The sequence below is a fragment of the Nannobrachium achirus genome (assembly GCF_963921795.1).
Source record: "Nannobrachium achirus genome assembly, chromosome: 16".
Classification (NCBI taxonomy): Eukaryota; Metazoa; Chordata; class Actinopteri; order Myctophiformes; family Myctophidae; genus Nannobrachium; species Nannobrachium achirus.
In genome coordinates, this window is record NC_137823.1 from 44613168 (window position 1) to 44629174 (window position 16007).

The 16007-nt window shown below is 43.2% G+C and overlaps 1 protein-coding gene across 1 annotated transcript; it reads left to right on the forward strand.

Annotated features, from left to right (window-relative positions):
• Positions 1–13436: 13436 nt before the first annotated feature.
• On the forward strand, positions 13437–15675 carry myct1a (myc target 1a). The gene is made up of 2 exons (XM_080745128.1): positions 13437–13590; positions 14722–15675. Exons 1-2 carry the CDS (start codon positions 13536–13538, stop codon positions 15270–15272), a joined length of 606 nt encoding a protein of 201 aa, XP_080601254.1. The 5' UTR covers positions 13437–13535; the 3' UTR covers positions 15273–15675.
• Positions 15676–16007: the final 332 nt, after the last annotated feature.

Here is a 16007-nt window from a genome sequence, read left to right on the forward strand (position 1 = left end):
TTTTTGGCGAAGAGATTTGGTGTACAGCAGGGGTACTCAAATAAAAGATCTTAAAGACAAATGTCCATTTCTTAAGTCAAGCCACATCTAGAAAAGGTATATCTTTATATAACTACAACTAACGTAAGTTTACCTACAAAAGAAAATCAGCTTTGGTAAGCATGTGGTTTTTTGGTTTTGTTTTATCTACTATTACATTTAAGCAGTGGCCAGAGCGGTGCACAGTACATAGTATACAGTACATACGGTACATAAGCACGACCACTTTTGTGGCAGTACATTGGCAGTAAGGTACTGTACAGTACACTACACTACAGTCCAATAAGGTACAGTACACTACACTACACTACAGTACAGTAAGGTACAGTACAGTACAGTAAAGTACATTAAGGTACAGTGCACTACACTGCAGTACAGTACAGTAAGGCAGTGGGCGTGGACTCTAGAGGTGAGTGGCCCGAAGGGCCGCGAATTTCTAGTTTTTTACAACCATAAACATCTTCTGAATGTTTCTTCATTTCGGAGCTGGCATTCTTTAGGTATTAAATCGAGGGAAGAAGGTTTGTTTAGTCAGGTGGCAGCTTGTGTTTGTGTCTGAACAGGAACACTTGGGGACCAGAAAGGCCCTAAGGGGCCAGAAGTTGGTATGCAATGCTTACAACCACAAACAGAAATTATAATCCATGATGGAATGGTACATTACTTTTGTTTTTTAAAGAAGAATTTCTTTCAGCATTTCTGCTTTGTTTAGATAGCAACAAAGACAAGCAGGAAAGGTAGATTGACAGTCTGGAAGTCAAACTGGGGACACGTTGAAGAAGGTATTTTGCGGCTACAATATGTTGCATGCAGTCTAACCATTTGGCTATCAGGTCGCTGGTCGCCCCAAGTGCATTACATATACATCCAGCATATCCATTGATAAATCTGGAAACAAGTGGACCTGTGTCAAAAACTATTTGTAAATACTTTATTGTTTATTTTTGCCTTTGTGTGTGGCAGATGAGTGCATTTTGTAATACAGAATATATTGAGTGTAGAAGATTGAGTGACATGAATGTCAATTGTGTATACATTTTGGTGAACAACAAATGACCTGAAATGATATCACACAGTAAACAGGACATTATGTGTCCTTCCAGCAGATATATAAAACTGTAATTATTTGCAAGCCGGTCTGCTGGAAATATTCGGGGGACCTGATCTCACAGAGGTCAAAGCCTGCCCCCCTGACCTTTATTTAAAAAACGTCAAGTGCAAAATAGGGTGTCACAGCTACATTCTCCATCCTATCACAAGGTGACAGGTGAAAATGGGCTATAGAGGTGTGTGAAAGATAAGGGAGCAACATTCAGTGCATTTGGCAAGGGTTAACTGTCTCTCTGGGTCATAAGTTCAGGTGTTTGGAGTTATCTGCTCTGACCATTGTTCTGAATGTCCATCAAAAAACATATCAGATTCTTCAATCTGACAGACATCATCTCATATCTAATTGAAATGCAGAGGGAGCTAAGCAGTCTTGGGAACATCCTTTCCACTGTGGGTCAAAACAAGCGCTTACATTTTGGTAAACTCTATATTTGATAAGCAATTTGTTCATACTTCTGCATTGATTAAATCTGTGATGTGTTGTTGCACTGTCAATTTCAGATCAAGCAAGACCTGCAACCCACATGCTGCCAGGGAGAGAAAATGTGTGGGCATAGCAGGCCTATGATGCATTTTTGAGATGCTTGTCTAAGGATGACACATTTTCAGTTTCTGTGTGGACATTTTCTTTTCCTTCCCACTGTTGTTGCAGAATGGATGCACCCAGACTTTGTGTCTTTTTGATGTGTGCCATTATATCTACTCTCAATTTGTTTACTGTAAATGCTAAATACATATTTGACTTGTTGTTTTCCAAAGGCAGTAAAGGCAATTTAAAGAGAACTTTTCACATTAAATCACTAGGAGGTAATACATAATGTGACATTAATTGCTTACCAGCAATACCCCCAAAAACGTGTCTGTTTCTCAATCTTTCGATGAATTGAGGACCCCAATGGAAACAAGCCATGGGCTTTATTGGAAAAATCCTTTTAGCAGACCTTGTATTTAACTGTACTTCCCTGAACCCGTCTCTGCAAAATGTTAATAAAGTATTCAATCAATCAAAACCATTATTTTCGATTAATTGAGGATTCGTTTTTCATTCCATGTGACTTTTTTGTCAATTCCCATCCTTTGTCTTGTTTGAACTAATTTTAAGAAGTAAGAACCTATGTGTACTTAGGTTCAAAGCCATGTTGAGACATTGCTGACCTTTTCAAAGTGTGATGATTCGAGCACAGAATGATTGACAGCTTCCCCTACCCCCTGTATTGTAGAGCTGGAACCCCTAGAGTCCAGTCATGTGTCAACTGAACCATCTCTGATAAGCAGGTAAATAGAGATATAATCTAATCAACAACAGGAACAGTCGATGAGAGGCTAGTATAGGGGACAGTGTTAGGGACACACACACGCATGCACACACGCTATTCTGTTATAGAAACAGGAGACAGACACAGCCAATAACCCCAAAGGTTAAAAAAAAAAAAAACATTCTGGCGGTTATTCGACTACAGCTATAGCAATGGGTCACAAACACAACCTGAAATCTCAAGAAAAAGATGCATCTGAATAAAACAGGACCCATACTGCAGCCCTTTGACACACTGGCCCTATAGACGTGGGCCAGGTAGAGTAATGGCCCCAGCTTAAAGGGCCCGGAGGGGGTCTTAAGTCTTGCTCTGTGTCTGTTAAACTGCATAGCTAAACTGCTGACTCCCAGTGGTGTGAAGACAAAAAAAAAAAAAAAAGATGCATCACGGCTATTTTTAACACCGTGTGTGTGTGCATGTCAGGCCCAGTGTCCAGAGCTACACACGATAAATGGGTATGTCACAGCCATAGAGGGGGTTGGCAACGCTCAAGGTGACCGTCTGCCTGGGCCCTCTTTGGCTGCGGCCGGACTGTGATGTCGCCCCTGGCAACCGGATGTCACTCTGGCGCCATGCCAACCTGAGGAATCGCGCCAGTCCCAGGAGCCACCAGGAGCTTAAAAACTGTTTATGAGGGTGCTCTCTCACCCCCCACGCACCCCCTCCATACCTCATGTCATTTGGTCTTTTCCCTGTTCTCTCAGTGTGAGACTGTTTCGTTGTTCAGTGGCCAGTGAGTTGCAGATGCCCTCACCTCTGCAACCATCTCCTGCCCTCTACAGTCTCCAGCTCTGCATTCCTACCTAAACTCAATGACATCAGCAGAGGCTTATGAAAAAGGGGACCGCATAACAACATCGCTGTCTTTATAGATGTACTACTTCTGCAGTAATATGCCATGCCAACTAACAGTATACTGTTCAAACAACAAACAGCGTAAAGCACTGAACAAACAGAGAATGGAGTATCTTTCTAAAGTCAATTGGGCTTACATCTACCTAGATACAATGGATAGTCCTCCTCATTATGAACTACGGTAATTCTCAGTCAAATGCAGGACTGCACAGAATAAAGTGAAAAGCACACCTACGCACTGAGATTTAGCGAGCCGGCCCACTGGACAGCTGAGCAGGCAGCAAAACCTGGCGGCATTAGTGAGAAAGCGTGGCCACATCCGCCCACAACGGAGAGAAGACAGGTGAGAAATGGAAATGCCTAAAAACAATGGACCGCTTTTCTCATTAATGAGAGACAACAAACAGGCACATTCCACAGCATATGGAGGAGTTCAGGCTGGGAGGCGTTCAAAGCAAGCCTCGGCATTCTCTGCCATATGGTGTCACTAATTGCTGTTTTTCCCTGCGACAGAGAGGTACAATAAGACAAGAATGAAGGGAGAGGGAAAACATAGCCCCAAAACTGGGGCAGAAGTTTGGATTGTTTTGATGTTGCATTGAGCAGTTAGCGGCTTCTAATTTGAGCCTAAAAGAAATAGACCTCATATCATTTCATGGTAGGCATATCTGGTGATTTGTGGAATGCAACTCTAATTTGAAAACACTGTCCTCTCTTGACAGGAAATGTAATAACTGTGTCAAATCTATTCAGCCCTTGAAAAGATGAACAGGAAATGGAGTTAAGTTGTCTAAATTTAACTCATCACAGGTGATGAGAAAATGAAATTGGAGCCAATTTTCCCCTTAAACTGTGAACAAATGCAGCTGATCTCAAGGCAATTATACCATTAACATGGCATGTTGTTGTTACCTTCTAGCTCTAGCAGATGAGCAAGTAAACACTCAATAACATGTGGCTGATTTAATAAAATTAACCACTTAAACCCTCTATACTTAGTAAACTGGACACAAGTTGTACTTGGTGCACTCTTTCCCCCCCTACACCAAAACATTAAATGCCACCCCAAATAGGGATGCTAGGGTTCAAGTAAGAAGAATATATTAACAAAGGTAACATACATACATACATGTATATGCTGTATGACAGAACACAAAAGCTTTGATATTTAATCACTTGACATATTGATTGAAATCTCATCCATTTACAGGACGTGCACGTGTGTCAGATATAGTATTTCTCTGCTCAAAGTGAAGTGCAGTAAGAACATGCCATGACAATACTGGGAAGTATGTTGCTAGAGGCAGCAGTGAGAGTGACCCAGCATCTTCCTGATGACTGTTAGCTGCATAGGGGTCACTGTCAACATGCTTGATGTAATATCTCTACAAAACACCTTCATTCTATCTGCCTCTAAAGTTGGCTGCAGCAACAAGACTTTCTCTTATCTGAAAAGCTTGCAGACCACAAGGCACCAACAATAAACTATGAGGAGACTGTATGGTGAAACCAGATAAAGGTTTCACTCGCTTGTGTTCAACAGATACACCCCCACCCACAGTAGCTAATCAGGATGTTATTTTCCGAAGAAAACACCACACTCAGGTAAACATTACATTAATTACATGTCCTAATGTCATGTCCTGACTTGTCCTGGCAGCAGAACGTATCCGCAGACAATGGGCTCCTTTGTGGCACCCTTCGTTCAGGCATAGCTCTTTGGTTTTAATGGGGCTTTATACTGGATCAGCTGTTATTAAGTTATGTAATACCAAATTTACAAAAGGGCACACTTATCCTGATTACAAAACAGACTAGTGTAAAATGTGTGAAAATACATCACAGATTGTTTCCTGTGATCATTGATGATGCACTGGTTTAGTCGGCAAATGCCCATGCTGACTTTTTTATATCCCACCGAAGGATTTCTTCATTTACCCCCTTAAACTGTCTCCCTCTCAGCAGACTCAAAATATGCTGGATTTTACTGTGTACCGTCAGTCTCAATAAATGAATAATATTTAGGATAGTGGAATGACTATTTTGCATTTCATAAATAATAAAGTATTTGCTTTCAAAGACCTATGGAGAGTCATCTAAGATCAGCTATGAGCTAAGAGTATACAGTAGCTCTGATAAATGCCTCCTCCAGCCCTGTAGTCACACCTGCGCAGAGTGATGCAGAGAAACCATGTGGCTGATGATGCTGTTCTCTGCTAGAACAGAAACTGCCACCTCATAAGCCACTACGGGAGCAGCCATATTGGAACTCCGCTCCAGTGTCACCTGACTTCTCCCTCTACTTTCCAAGTGCAATCAATCTGGTTCTGACAGTATAGGTGGGCGTTGAGCCAGTGCCACACACTGCTCCACAGCAAAGCTTGGAATAGAGGCCAGGGACGTGCAGAGAATGTTAGAGAGGCAGGGGCTGAAATTTCGAAAAGGGCCTCTTGGTGAAAATATTGAAAATAGCAGACCTCCAAGCTCACAACGTGTTGTGCTGCGATGCGTTGTGAGCTTGAAGGGCCGGCTATTTTCGGTACTTATTCATGGAGATAGGGCACTTTTTACAGACTCAAGCCACCTTTGATGTCTATGTGATGGAGGCGACCAAAATGAATATATCTATTAGACTTTGTTACGCGGGTCAAGAGAGAACGCAATCTAGAGTAAAGTAACAACAGACAAGATAGACAAGATATGAGAGTATAGAGCAGAGAAAGCAATCTTTGTCAAGTTTATGAGTGTAAACATTTGATAATGCCGTTGTAATGAATGTTATGAATGCAGTAAGCTGAGGATAAGGGCGTCCGCATCCACAATAAAGACATAATAAGATGCACACGGTGTACACACAGTCCTGCTGGTACAGCACAGTTAAGAGGGAGCAATAGACTTCATCCTGTCAGCTCCTCTGGGGATTAGCGTAGCCCCTGCATGCCTGCATCCCTGTCTATTCCCCCTATGCGTATGTGTGCACATGTACATGTGCACCCATGGAAATTCACAACATCTCCAATGAATACAGTCATGTGCCATTTGACCATTTTGTTTGTTCACCCATCCTCTCGCAGATACAGGACACCGCATATACAGAAATCCAACTAACTTTAATGTGTTTATCCTCGGTCAAAGTCACATGCACAAACATGTACACACACACACACACACACACACACACACACACACACACACACACACACACACACACACACACACACACACACACACACACACAAACACACACACACACACACACACACACACACACACACACACACACACACTCCTGAAAACACACACGTGGGTACAGACAGACAGACAGACACGCACAAGCAAACAATCTGCCATCTGCCATCACGAACAAAAACTCAACCAAAACTTGACCTTCAGCACTAACGCACAATGTGCTTTAGCCATAGATAGGACCTGCATCCCAGACACAGCATTATTGACTGCAATCTAAAATTACCCACTCTGTACTTGAATACTGCATGGCTTGACATTGGATATTGCATGCAGTTATGTCCTTCCCATGCCGCACATGCACAATCAAAGGCAAATGAACTGCACGCAGGTGCTCTGCAGAAAACGCATACACAGCTATAAGAATGCGGAGAAGATCTTAGTTAAGCATTCTATCACAGTAACACGTTTTCCCCTCAGGATACATTTTTGCTGTGTCATGCCAAGCACTGGTCACCTTTAAAAGCACTGCAAACTAAGGTGGAGCAGCGTGAATGAGTAAGCAGTCTATATACGTTCTGTACCTTGCAGCCTCTGCATCACATTGGCAATATCCCTGGCAGAGAGCGCATAGTGCCTGGGTGATGCCATGCTGCTGTCCCGAACGAGGTCACTCAAGTTGTGTTCCCCGAGTCCAGCCGGTCACCCCGGCCGTGATCTCATCCTCTGATCTGAAATCAAGTTTGGCCGTAGTAGCTATGCGTCTTCAGAATGACTGCAGGCTATGGAGTCTGAGTCATGCCCATGATGTTGTGCTCCCCTGAACAAGCCATCCCTGTTGCAGCAGCAGCCTGCAATCTTCTCACTCTCTCTAAGCTCCTCCCCTGGCGATGCTGTCTGTGTGTGTGTGTGTGTGTGTGTGTGTGTGTGTGTGTGTGTGTGTGTGTGTGTGTGTGTGTGTGTGTGTGTGTGTGTGTGTGTGTGTGTGTGTGTGTGTGTGTGTGTGTGCACTGTGCATGTGTGGGTGCTGGTGCCACTCCCCTCCCCTCCTCAGCCTCTCACTCCTGCAGTCAGGACAGATTGTTGGTCTGCCTGCACTGCCACCTGCAGTCCAATCAGAAGGAGCTTCTTGTGCATCTCCCCCAGACATAGGAGCCAATCGGATGCCAGGTTCTCTGTCATACCCATTGATGCCACCATCCTCTAGAACAGGGGTTCCCAAACTTTTTTGTCTCAGGGCACCCCATAAATATTTTTTTAATCTGAGGCACCCCTACATTATCATTTTCACTCCCAGCACCTTATATTTATAGCATATCGTCGTTGTCGGGTGGAAACCTTGTATGTCCAAAACCGTTTGTTTTGTATTTATCATCTATAAAATGTACTAAGCTAGTGAAAACAGCAGATATACAAGCACACAAATCGCGAGGCGTTGTGTACTTGTAGATCGGCTGTTTTCACTAGTTTTGTGCGACAGTCTTGTATGATGAAGCAGGGCTTTGCTTTACCAAAAGACGTACACATTTAAAACTTGGAGATACAAGGTTTCTGCCCGACAGTGACGATATTTTAGTGATTATGTTGCGAGAAAAACGTTGAGATAATAGCCATTTTGGTTAGAACTGACTGAAAATAACTTTGTACTTCAAGTTTCAAATGATACAAAAAACATTTTCAAGTGTCCAAATAGATTCCAAATATTATCAAATGATCTCGCGGCACCACAGGACTGCCGTCGCGGCACCCCAGGGTGCCCCGTCACCCACTTTGAAAACCCCTGCTCTAGAACAGTGGTTCTCAAACTTTTTCAAGTCAAGGACCCCCAAATTGGAAGCCTATGAGCTGTATTTGGCCACTGGCCCCAATTTGAAAATGTTTTGTTCCAAGGACCCAATACAAGATTTTCGCATTATGTTGCGTTGTGAGTATGTGGATACAGTATAGGCTGTTTTCAAATACAGTATTTTCTGGACTATAAGGCGCACCTGACTATAAGGCGCACTGTCAATGAATGGTCTATTTTCAAACTGTTTTCATATATAAGGCGCACCTGACTATAAGGCGCACATAATAGACGCTACCCGTTGCGTTATGCATCCAACAGATGGAGCTGTGCTAAAGGGAATGTCAATGTCAATGAATGATCCATATATAAGGCGCACTGGACTATAAGGCGCACTGTAGTTTTTTGAGAAAATTAAAGGCTTTTAAGTGCGCCTTATAGTCTGGAAAGTATGTATACAGAAGGGTTATAGAGGTTACACTGATTTTATGCTATATGCGATTAACTGCTTTTGCCAGGGACCCCCTGGAAACCCCTCAAGTACCCCTGGCCCCGGGGGTCCTCAGGCCACACTTTGAGAACCACTGCTCTAGAATTCATGAAGGTGCACACAGAGTATTCTATGGCCAGTATAGTGTATATGTGAGACACAGTATGTTGTTTGGGGCCAAAAGTGGGAATGGACAGACAGACAGACAGACAGACAGACAGACAGACAGACAGACAGACAGACAGACAGACAGAGCAGTCGACAAAACCATCCTTGGAGACCTGCTGCTAGAGGGGCTAACATCCACAAAACAGCCATAGAAGCCAAAAACCAACAGTAACCAACTCTAATCCCTAGTCTAGTGGAACTAATACACGGCTGCACATTTCTCTATTATTCTGGCAGTTCCGTAGCAGATCGATGCTGCTGCTTGAGATGCAGGAGGGAGGTGTGATGCACCAGCACTTATCACAATGTGTAATCCCATTAGGCAAGTCCTTTCATCATCTCAGGGGAGCTCTTAGGGGTGTTGAATTGTACACTGTGGTGGTCTGGCTGCAGACCCATCATAGAGGGGTGGAGATGAAAAAGATAAAAGATGACTTGATTGTAGTTCCTAAAACCGGGTTTGGTGTAACAACAAGTTAAATGCAGTCAAATGCAGAAATACACTGGAGAGACACTGTGCCTTCATAGCATTATTTGCTAAGATTACGTTATGACATTGCTGGCATTAAATCATTTCCATGATTTAAAAATGAGAGGGAATGACAAAGCACAGCACAGCACAGCAGAGCCTGGCCTTGATTTACATCGCACGCACATACTATGCACCACCACCACCCACAGTAACAGAGCACTCCCGTACGTTCTGTAGTCAAGACTCGTCTGTCTGCATTTCTACATTGTCCTGGCAGTCGTCTGATATAGTGCAGGGTAATCTAGGCTAACCAAAATAGTTGGGGCTTGGGGGAAAGGGGGTATAAATATAGGGATGCTCTTGGAACATACGTATGATTATGGAATAAGAATTCCTGTAATATCACAAACGATGGCTACGATAGGCTACAGTTAATCCACACCTGGCACAGACCACTGCCACACAGTGCCACACAGACTACCTACAGTATGCCATTTCTTCTCAAAATAGTTAATAGGATTGTGATCAAAACGTGTATAAATAAGAGGAGGGTTATGTGTCCAGTCTGCAAAGACAATAAAATCAACAATTCAATTCACCCAAATGTATTATCCCTGCAATTTATGTTTAAGATAGCAGAATCAGTTATTTTGGCTTAACTAGTAGCGTGCATACAATACAGCGGGATGTGGAATTGGAACAGCCTGGTACATCTCTACTGCAGCAGTAGGAATGGACTGCTGATTCCCACATTTTTACACGACTCCGCTTGGGGTGACCTCTATCGTCCAGAGCCCCCCAGGACCAGGCCGATTCAGCTGGAAAGAGAGTCTGCTGCAGCACGCGAGAGGGGAGAGCAAAGAAAACAGGAGGCTACAACATGGGTCAAGGGGAATGCTTTGAGTATTGTAGCCAAACCCTAAAGATCTGTCTTATCTTATCGGCACAGACCCAGAGAGCTGGTGCTGCAGACAAAGCCCGCCATTGCAGTAATCTTCCCCAGTCCGCAGTCAGCAGTTTTACAAAATCTTATTAAAAAGTTACCCTTGTCAACCTGCATGTCAAAATGGACCTCTTTTCCACGATAGCAAAAACGACAAATGGCACAGCGCCAAATACATATTGCAATATTGGTCTGAAATCATATTTCGTCCCCTTTACCTGATTACTCTTGCGGATTAAAGGGAGTCAACAGGCATTTCACCTGAAAAATATATCAAACATACCCTCAGTCAGTAATTGCATCATCATATAGACTACTACTACTATTGCCATATATGTTTGGTGGGTCAGACTCACTTAAAAGACTCCATAATGGAAGATGGTTTATGTGACTTCACTTGGGGTATAACCCCATCTACTGTTCAGAAAGAGAACAGCTGAACAAACTCATGCAATGACTATGGATTACCCTCTGCTATTTGTAAAATTATTGATTACTCATGCCATGGAGATTCGAGTTCAGTAATTTTGATTCCGGATGGGGGCCCAAATACATTACTCCCCATCCGGAAGCAATGGGGGTAAATGTAGTGTAATCAAATTATTGTTTTAGACAAATACAAAAAATATTATTGAACTCAAGTCTCCATGCCATGGTGAGTAATCAATAAAAAAAAGTCGTTTTGGGGGTGAACTACTCCTTTAAGAGGACCCTAACTAATTACCAAGTGTTTCAACAGAATGATGACAAGTGGAATTTAAGATGCTAATGATTACAGAGTACACACACACACACACACACACACACACACACACACACACACACACACACACACACACACACACACACACACACACACACACACACACACACACACACATACAAAACAAAAACAATTACAATACAGTGGAGATATGTATCCTGAAAACTGATCCAATCTGTAAACAATCTAATCATACGGTTAGTCATCTATAAAATAAGCAATAACACAGTATACTGTTTATTTCAGACCACTCCACTGCTGTGGAAGTTACGCCTTTTAATGAACCAGCATTCTTTCCAAACACATTGTAACAATGCTGGCTTTGAACTTCAGCTATAAAATACAAACATATTCTCTTAAAGAATGTGTTCTCCACCTGTTTGTGGACCAGCCCAGTTCACTACATTCTGTGATATAACAGGACACAATGGTAGTGCATACCATTTGACTCAGAATAATGGGTGTTTGCTGGCACTTTTGGATGGGTTTTTAGGTAGGGAAAACAATTCAAGGAAGTCTTTGCTTAGGCCATAGCAGTCTATATCTGATGTCAGTCAAGCGTGGTCTGTTCTAATTTTTGGAGCGGTGAAAGCGCTCCCAATGAACAGGTATATCCGTGGGTATGTGGCTGGCTGGCTGGCTGGCCCTGTCCGTAGCCTGGGCAATACCTTGAGTGGCCACACACAACACACTAGTTAAAGGAGGGGCGCTGTTTTGTGCAGGCCAGGCACACTCACCACTCACTCACAGGCACAGTTTACACTCACTCACTCACTCACATAGGGTACAGCTGCTCAAATTCACCGCTCCACTTCGAACCGAGGTTTGATTTTTTGAAAATCAAAGCTCTAGAAATTGTATCAAATAATGTTGTGCCATTTTTAACATTAAGAAAATACCAATAAGGTCTCGTGATTGTGCGGGTTTATGATATTCTAAGATTTGTTTTTGGGATTTTTGCCTTTATTGGATAGGACAGTAGACTGACAGGAAATGGGGGAGAGACAGGGAATGACATGCGGCAAAGGTCGCCCGGATCGGGAATCAAACCGGCGACGCCGACAGGCATTGATGCCGAAATGGCAATGCCTATATGGTATGCGCCCACTAGGCCACCAGGCGCCCCTGGTTTATGATATTCTAAAAAGAATATGCACCAGCTTTGCTAGAGGTAAAAAGGCAGTTTAGAGGGGCACGTGGGCCACAAAGCTCCTCTGTTCAACTGCATTCCAATATGAACACTTAACATCCTTCCTAAGTGCCTGCATTGATGACCTTGCAGAACAGAGTCGTAGGCAGTGGATCAGTGTAAAATAATGTAGCAGCTAAGGGTATGATTAATATACAGATAGCCTTGCTGTTACCCATTGTAACCTAAGCTGACAAGTCTATGAGACAGTAATATCAAAGAGAAAAATGACAAGACGGTAGGGCACTTTTAATGCAGCCAAGTTGCCTTTGTGTCTTATCACACTCAGTGTTTTTACTGGACTATTCCAAGTGAGACAGGGCCAGACGTCCACTGCAGGCACCACTGACCTGGCAGACACTGTGGAAAGACTGAGCTTACCAACAAAGACGCTGGAAATCAGAACGGACTCAGATATCCACGTATCCACAAGATGTTTAAAAAAATGAAACAAAGCGCAGCATTATTTTTATATGCTGCTACAGGTTATTATTAAAAGCTTATTGCCACCATCAATGCCAGCTGATGTTTTGCCTTCGAGGTTCGATTTCACAGGCCCATGGTTATAATTGCTGATTTTGGTTAAGTTGTCGCCTGTGGTGTCTGTGGTGTAAGGGTGGAATATAAGAAAAACTTATGTTTATCATTTATGGAAAGGAAGGGGAAAGAATCTCAGAGGGCATAGGACTGTCCCATGACGAAAGCTAGAGATTGGGGGGGGGGGGGGGGGTGATACTGTTTCACATTAATCAACCTTAAGGACATGATGGGAGAGGAAGTGATTACAGCAACACCCCTTTCTCCCCCCACCTCCAGGATCCCTGTCCTGGATAGATAAGCGGGTCCTGTTGCTAATTTCGAGCTGAAAAGCAGGAAACGTGACAGTGAAGTTTTCCGCTTCCATAAACAAGAGAGCGGCCAGAGCAAGCCTTGGAGGGAATCCTGTGTGCCTCTGGGCTGAGTTTCCCTCAGAGAGAGAGAGAGAGAGAGAGAGAGAGAGAGAGAGAGAGAGAGAGAGAGAGAGAAGAGTGAGAGAGAGAAAGTGGGGAGGAGGAAAGAGGGAGAAAGTGACAGACTGGGAGAGACGGGAGATAGAAAGAGGGGAGTATACATCAAAAGAATAGAGAGAGAAACAGGATTGACTGAAGGAGAGAGGCTGAGAGAAGACTGGATGTGTAACAATATCTATTTTTCTTCTCTGACAGAGCAGAGAAAACCATGGCCGAAAACAACACAAATCTCTTTATGGAAATATTTCAGTCTTTTGATGTCGGTGAGTTCCTTTGAAACTCTGTCTCTTTCAACTTTTCCCCTTTATGTGGCTTGTTTAATTGGCACTTATTTTCTTGGGAATACAGGGTTCTATAGATCTCACAAACACATTTTGTAGACTTGAATTCTATTGAAAAAATACAAACCAAGTAGAACATGAGACTTGTCACTCAAAAAAGTTGACATTATAATGATATGCATGTAGGCTACACTTACTGTTCCTTTTACTTTACCCAAATGTCATTTCCAGATGATCTCTGACCAACCAATGTCTGTTTTTCCCTTTCCCAAACTCCGGGAAAAAGAGAAGGGGGGGGGGGGGAAACACACAAAACACACACACACACACACACAAAAAACTATGGAATTGTGGAGCAGTAGCAGACTATGGTTACAGTTTATAAAACGTAACTGTAGTGAAAGGAAATTGTTTTGTTTTCCCTGGCTGTGGGCCAGTGGGATTTGTCTTCGCTGCTGCATTCTCTCTTTTCCTCACAAGCACACACACATGTTGGGACTGTCGCTTCCTGGACAGAGAAACTGAGAGACAAAAAGTCAATTCCTATTCACTGGGTTTAGAGATTCGATCAGTTGCGGTCTCAAAAAATCTTGCTCTGGTAAACACAGCATAGGAAGGCCTGTTATTATTTTGTCATTGGCTACACAGCAAACTTCCATTGTTATTTTAACTGAAGGGTCCATTTCGTTCTATTTGTACACTCTTCTGAGTTAAATTAACACCAGGGAACTTTCTGAGTACCATCTTGCAATTACACCCTTGGACGTGCTCCATTTGGTTATAACTGATGGTCTTGGCAACGTTGTGGATTTTAATTAAAACGCTTCCCCCTCCACAGGGGATGATGAGAAATCCAGTTCTAGATGAAGTGCATTTGTACGCGTGTATGAAATGCAGGCTTTTAATGAGCTCTTATCCCTCGCAGTGATGATAGTACTCAAAAAACAAATACAGACTTTAGGAAATAATAAACACACCATAAATATACAAACGGCATGTTAAGGGTCCATAGCCAGGGACCATAGCTATGGCACAGAATGTTCTGATAGTTCTCCCTCACAGATGTTTGACATATTTTGTAATATTATACGCTATCTTTCTCTCTCCCTGTAGTACCTCTGATCATTGCTTTCTGTGTGTCTATGGCGGTGGGCCTTGTCTTGGGAGCCCTGGTCTACGTGGTCCTGACCTGGATGTCCCGACGCAGAGCAGGCTCTGCTAGCATCACCCGCCGACCCCCGCGCCAGTCTCGCGCCTCCCCTCGTGGCCGCCCACCATTCAACCGCAACAGCAGTTACGACCGGCGCAGCAACAACAGCTTGATCAGCGCAGCCTTCAGCTTCCACCGTCAGGCCTCCTCCCCAGACCAGGCCGATCCACTGGGCCGCAAATCCAGCTTCAGAGCATCTACCTTCCACCCTCTCCTGCAGTGCAGCCAAATAGCCAGGGAGGCAGAGGAGGGGAGCCAGACCACGCTGCCTCGGACCCCCACCCTAACAACCTCTGCTGGTTCGGTTAACTTGACAGCCACCACGCCAACTACCAACCCGTCAAGGCCAGAGTCATTCTGGGGCAATACCAGTCTGAGGGGTTTTCACGCCACCCAGACACCCCCTCCAGCTTACGAGAGTATCATAAGGGCTTATCAGGAAACCTGCACATGAGGGGGACAGGACCCCTGACGTAAGGGCTGAGACTGACAAACTGTATGAGCCGTATAAGGGCTGTTAATGGATTGCCAATGTTGGATTATTGAGGATAAATTGAAATCTTCTAATCCATATTGTATTCATTCACATGGTGAGGCCAGGTTGAAAGAAATGGGGTTAGTGGGACTCACTTTTGGTCCCTGCTCATAGACAAACAGCAAAATGTTGATGTAAAGAGTTGTAAGGAAGTTACAAGTTACATTTAAATGAAATGAGAAATCTAAATTTCACATTTTATTAAATTATTTTTGTCCTGTTTTGTTTTTATGTATATTGGATGCTGACATGAGCACATCTGCAACCACTGAAGTACAAATACTCATAATTAGTAATTTGAAATATGTGCTGCGTCACAGCTACGTCCAATGCTACAGTACCATTGTTTCTAGATGTATGTTTGTCAACAAAAATGACTACTTTTTTATATTTATTCATCAGTATTTAATGGTGGCAGTCAGAAATGCTTGCAAAGAATCTGTGATTATATTAGAATAATTATTTAGCACTAAAGAGCTAAAAAGATTTTTTTTTACTGTATTTGCATCCATGATGTGAAATAATATAGCAAACTGCCTTGTTCCTATTGAATGTCCAGGCCTAACTATATGACAATAAAGAGAAAGGGGGTAGTGCACACAAGCAATATGACTGTCTGTATGATATTGTCCTAAAAACACAACACACAAATGC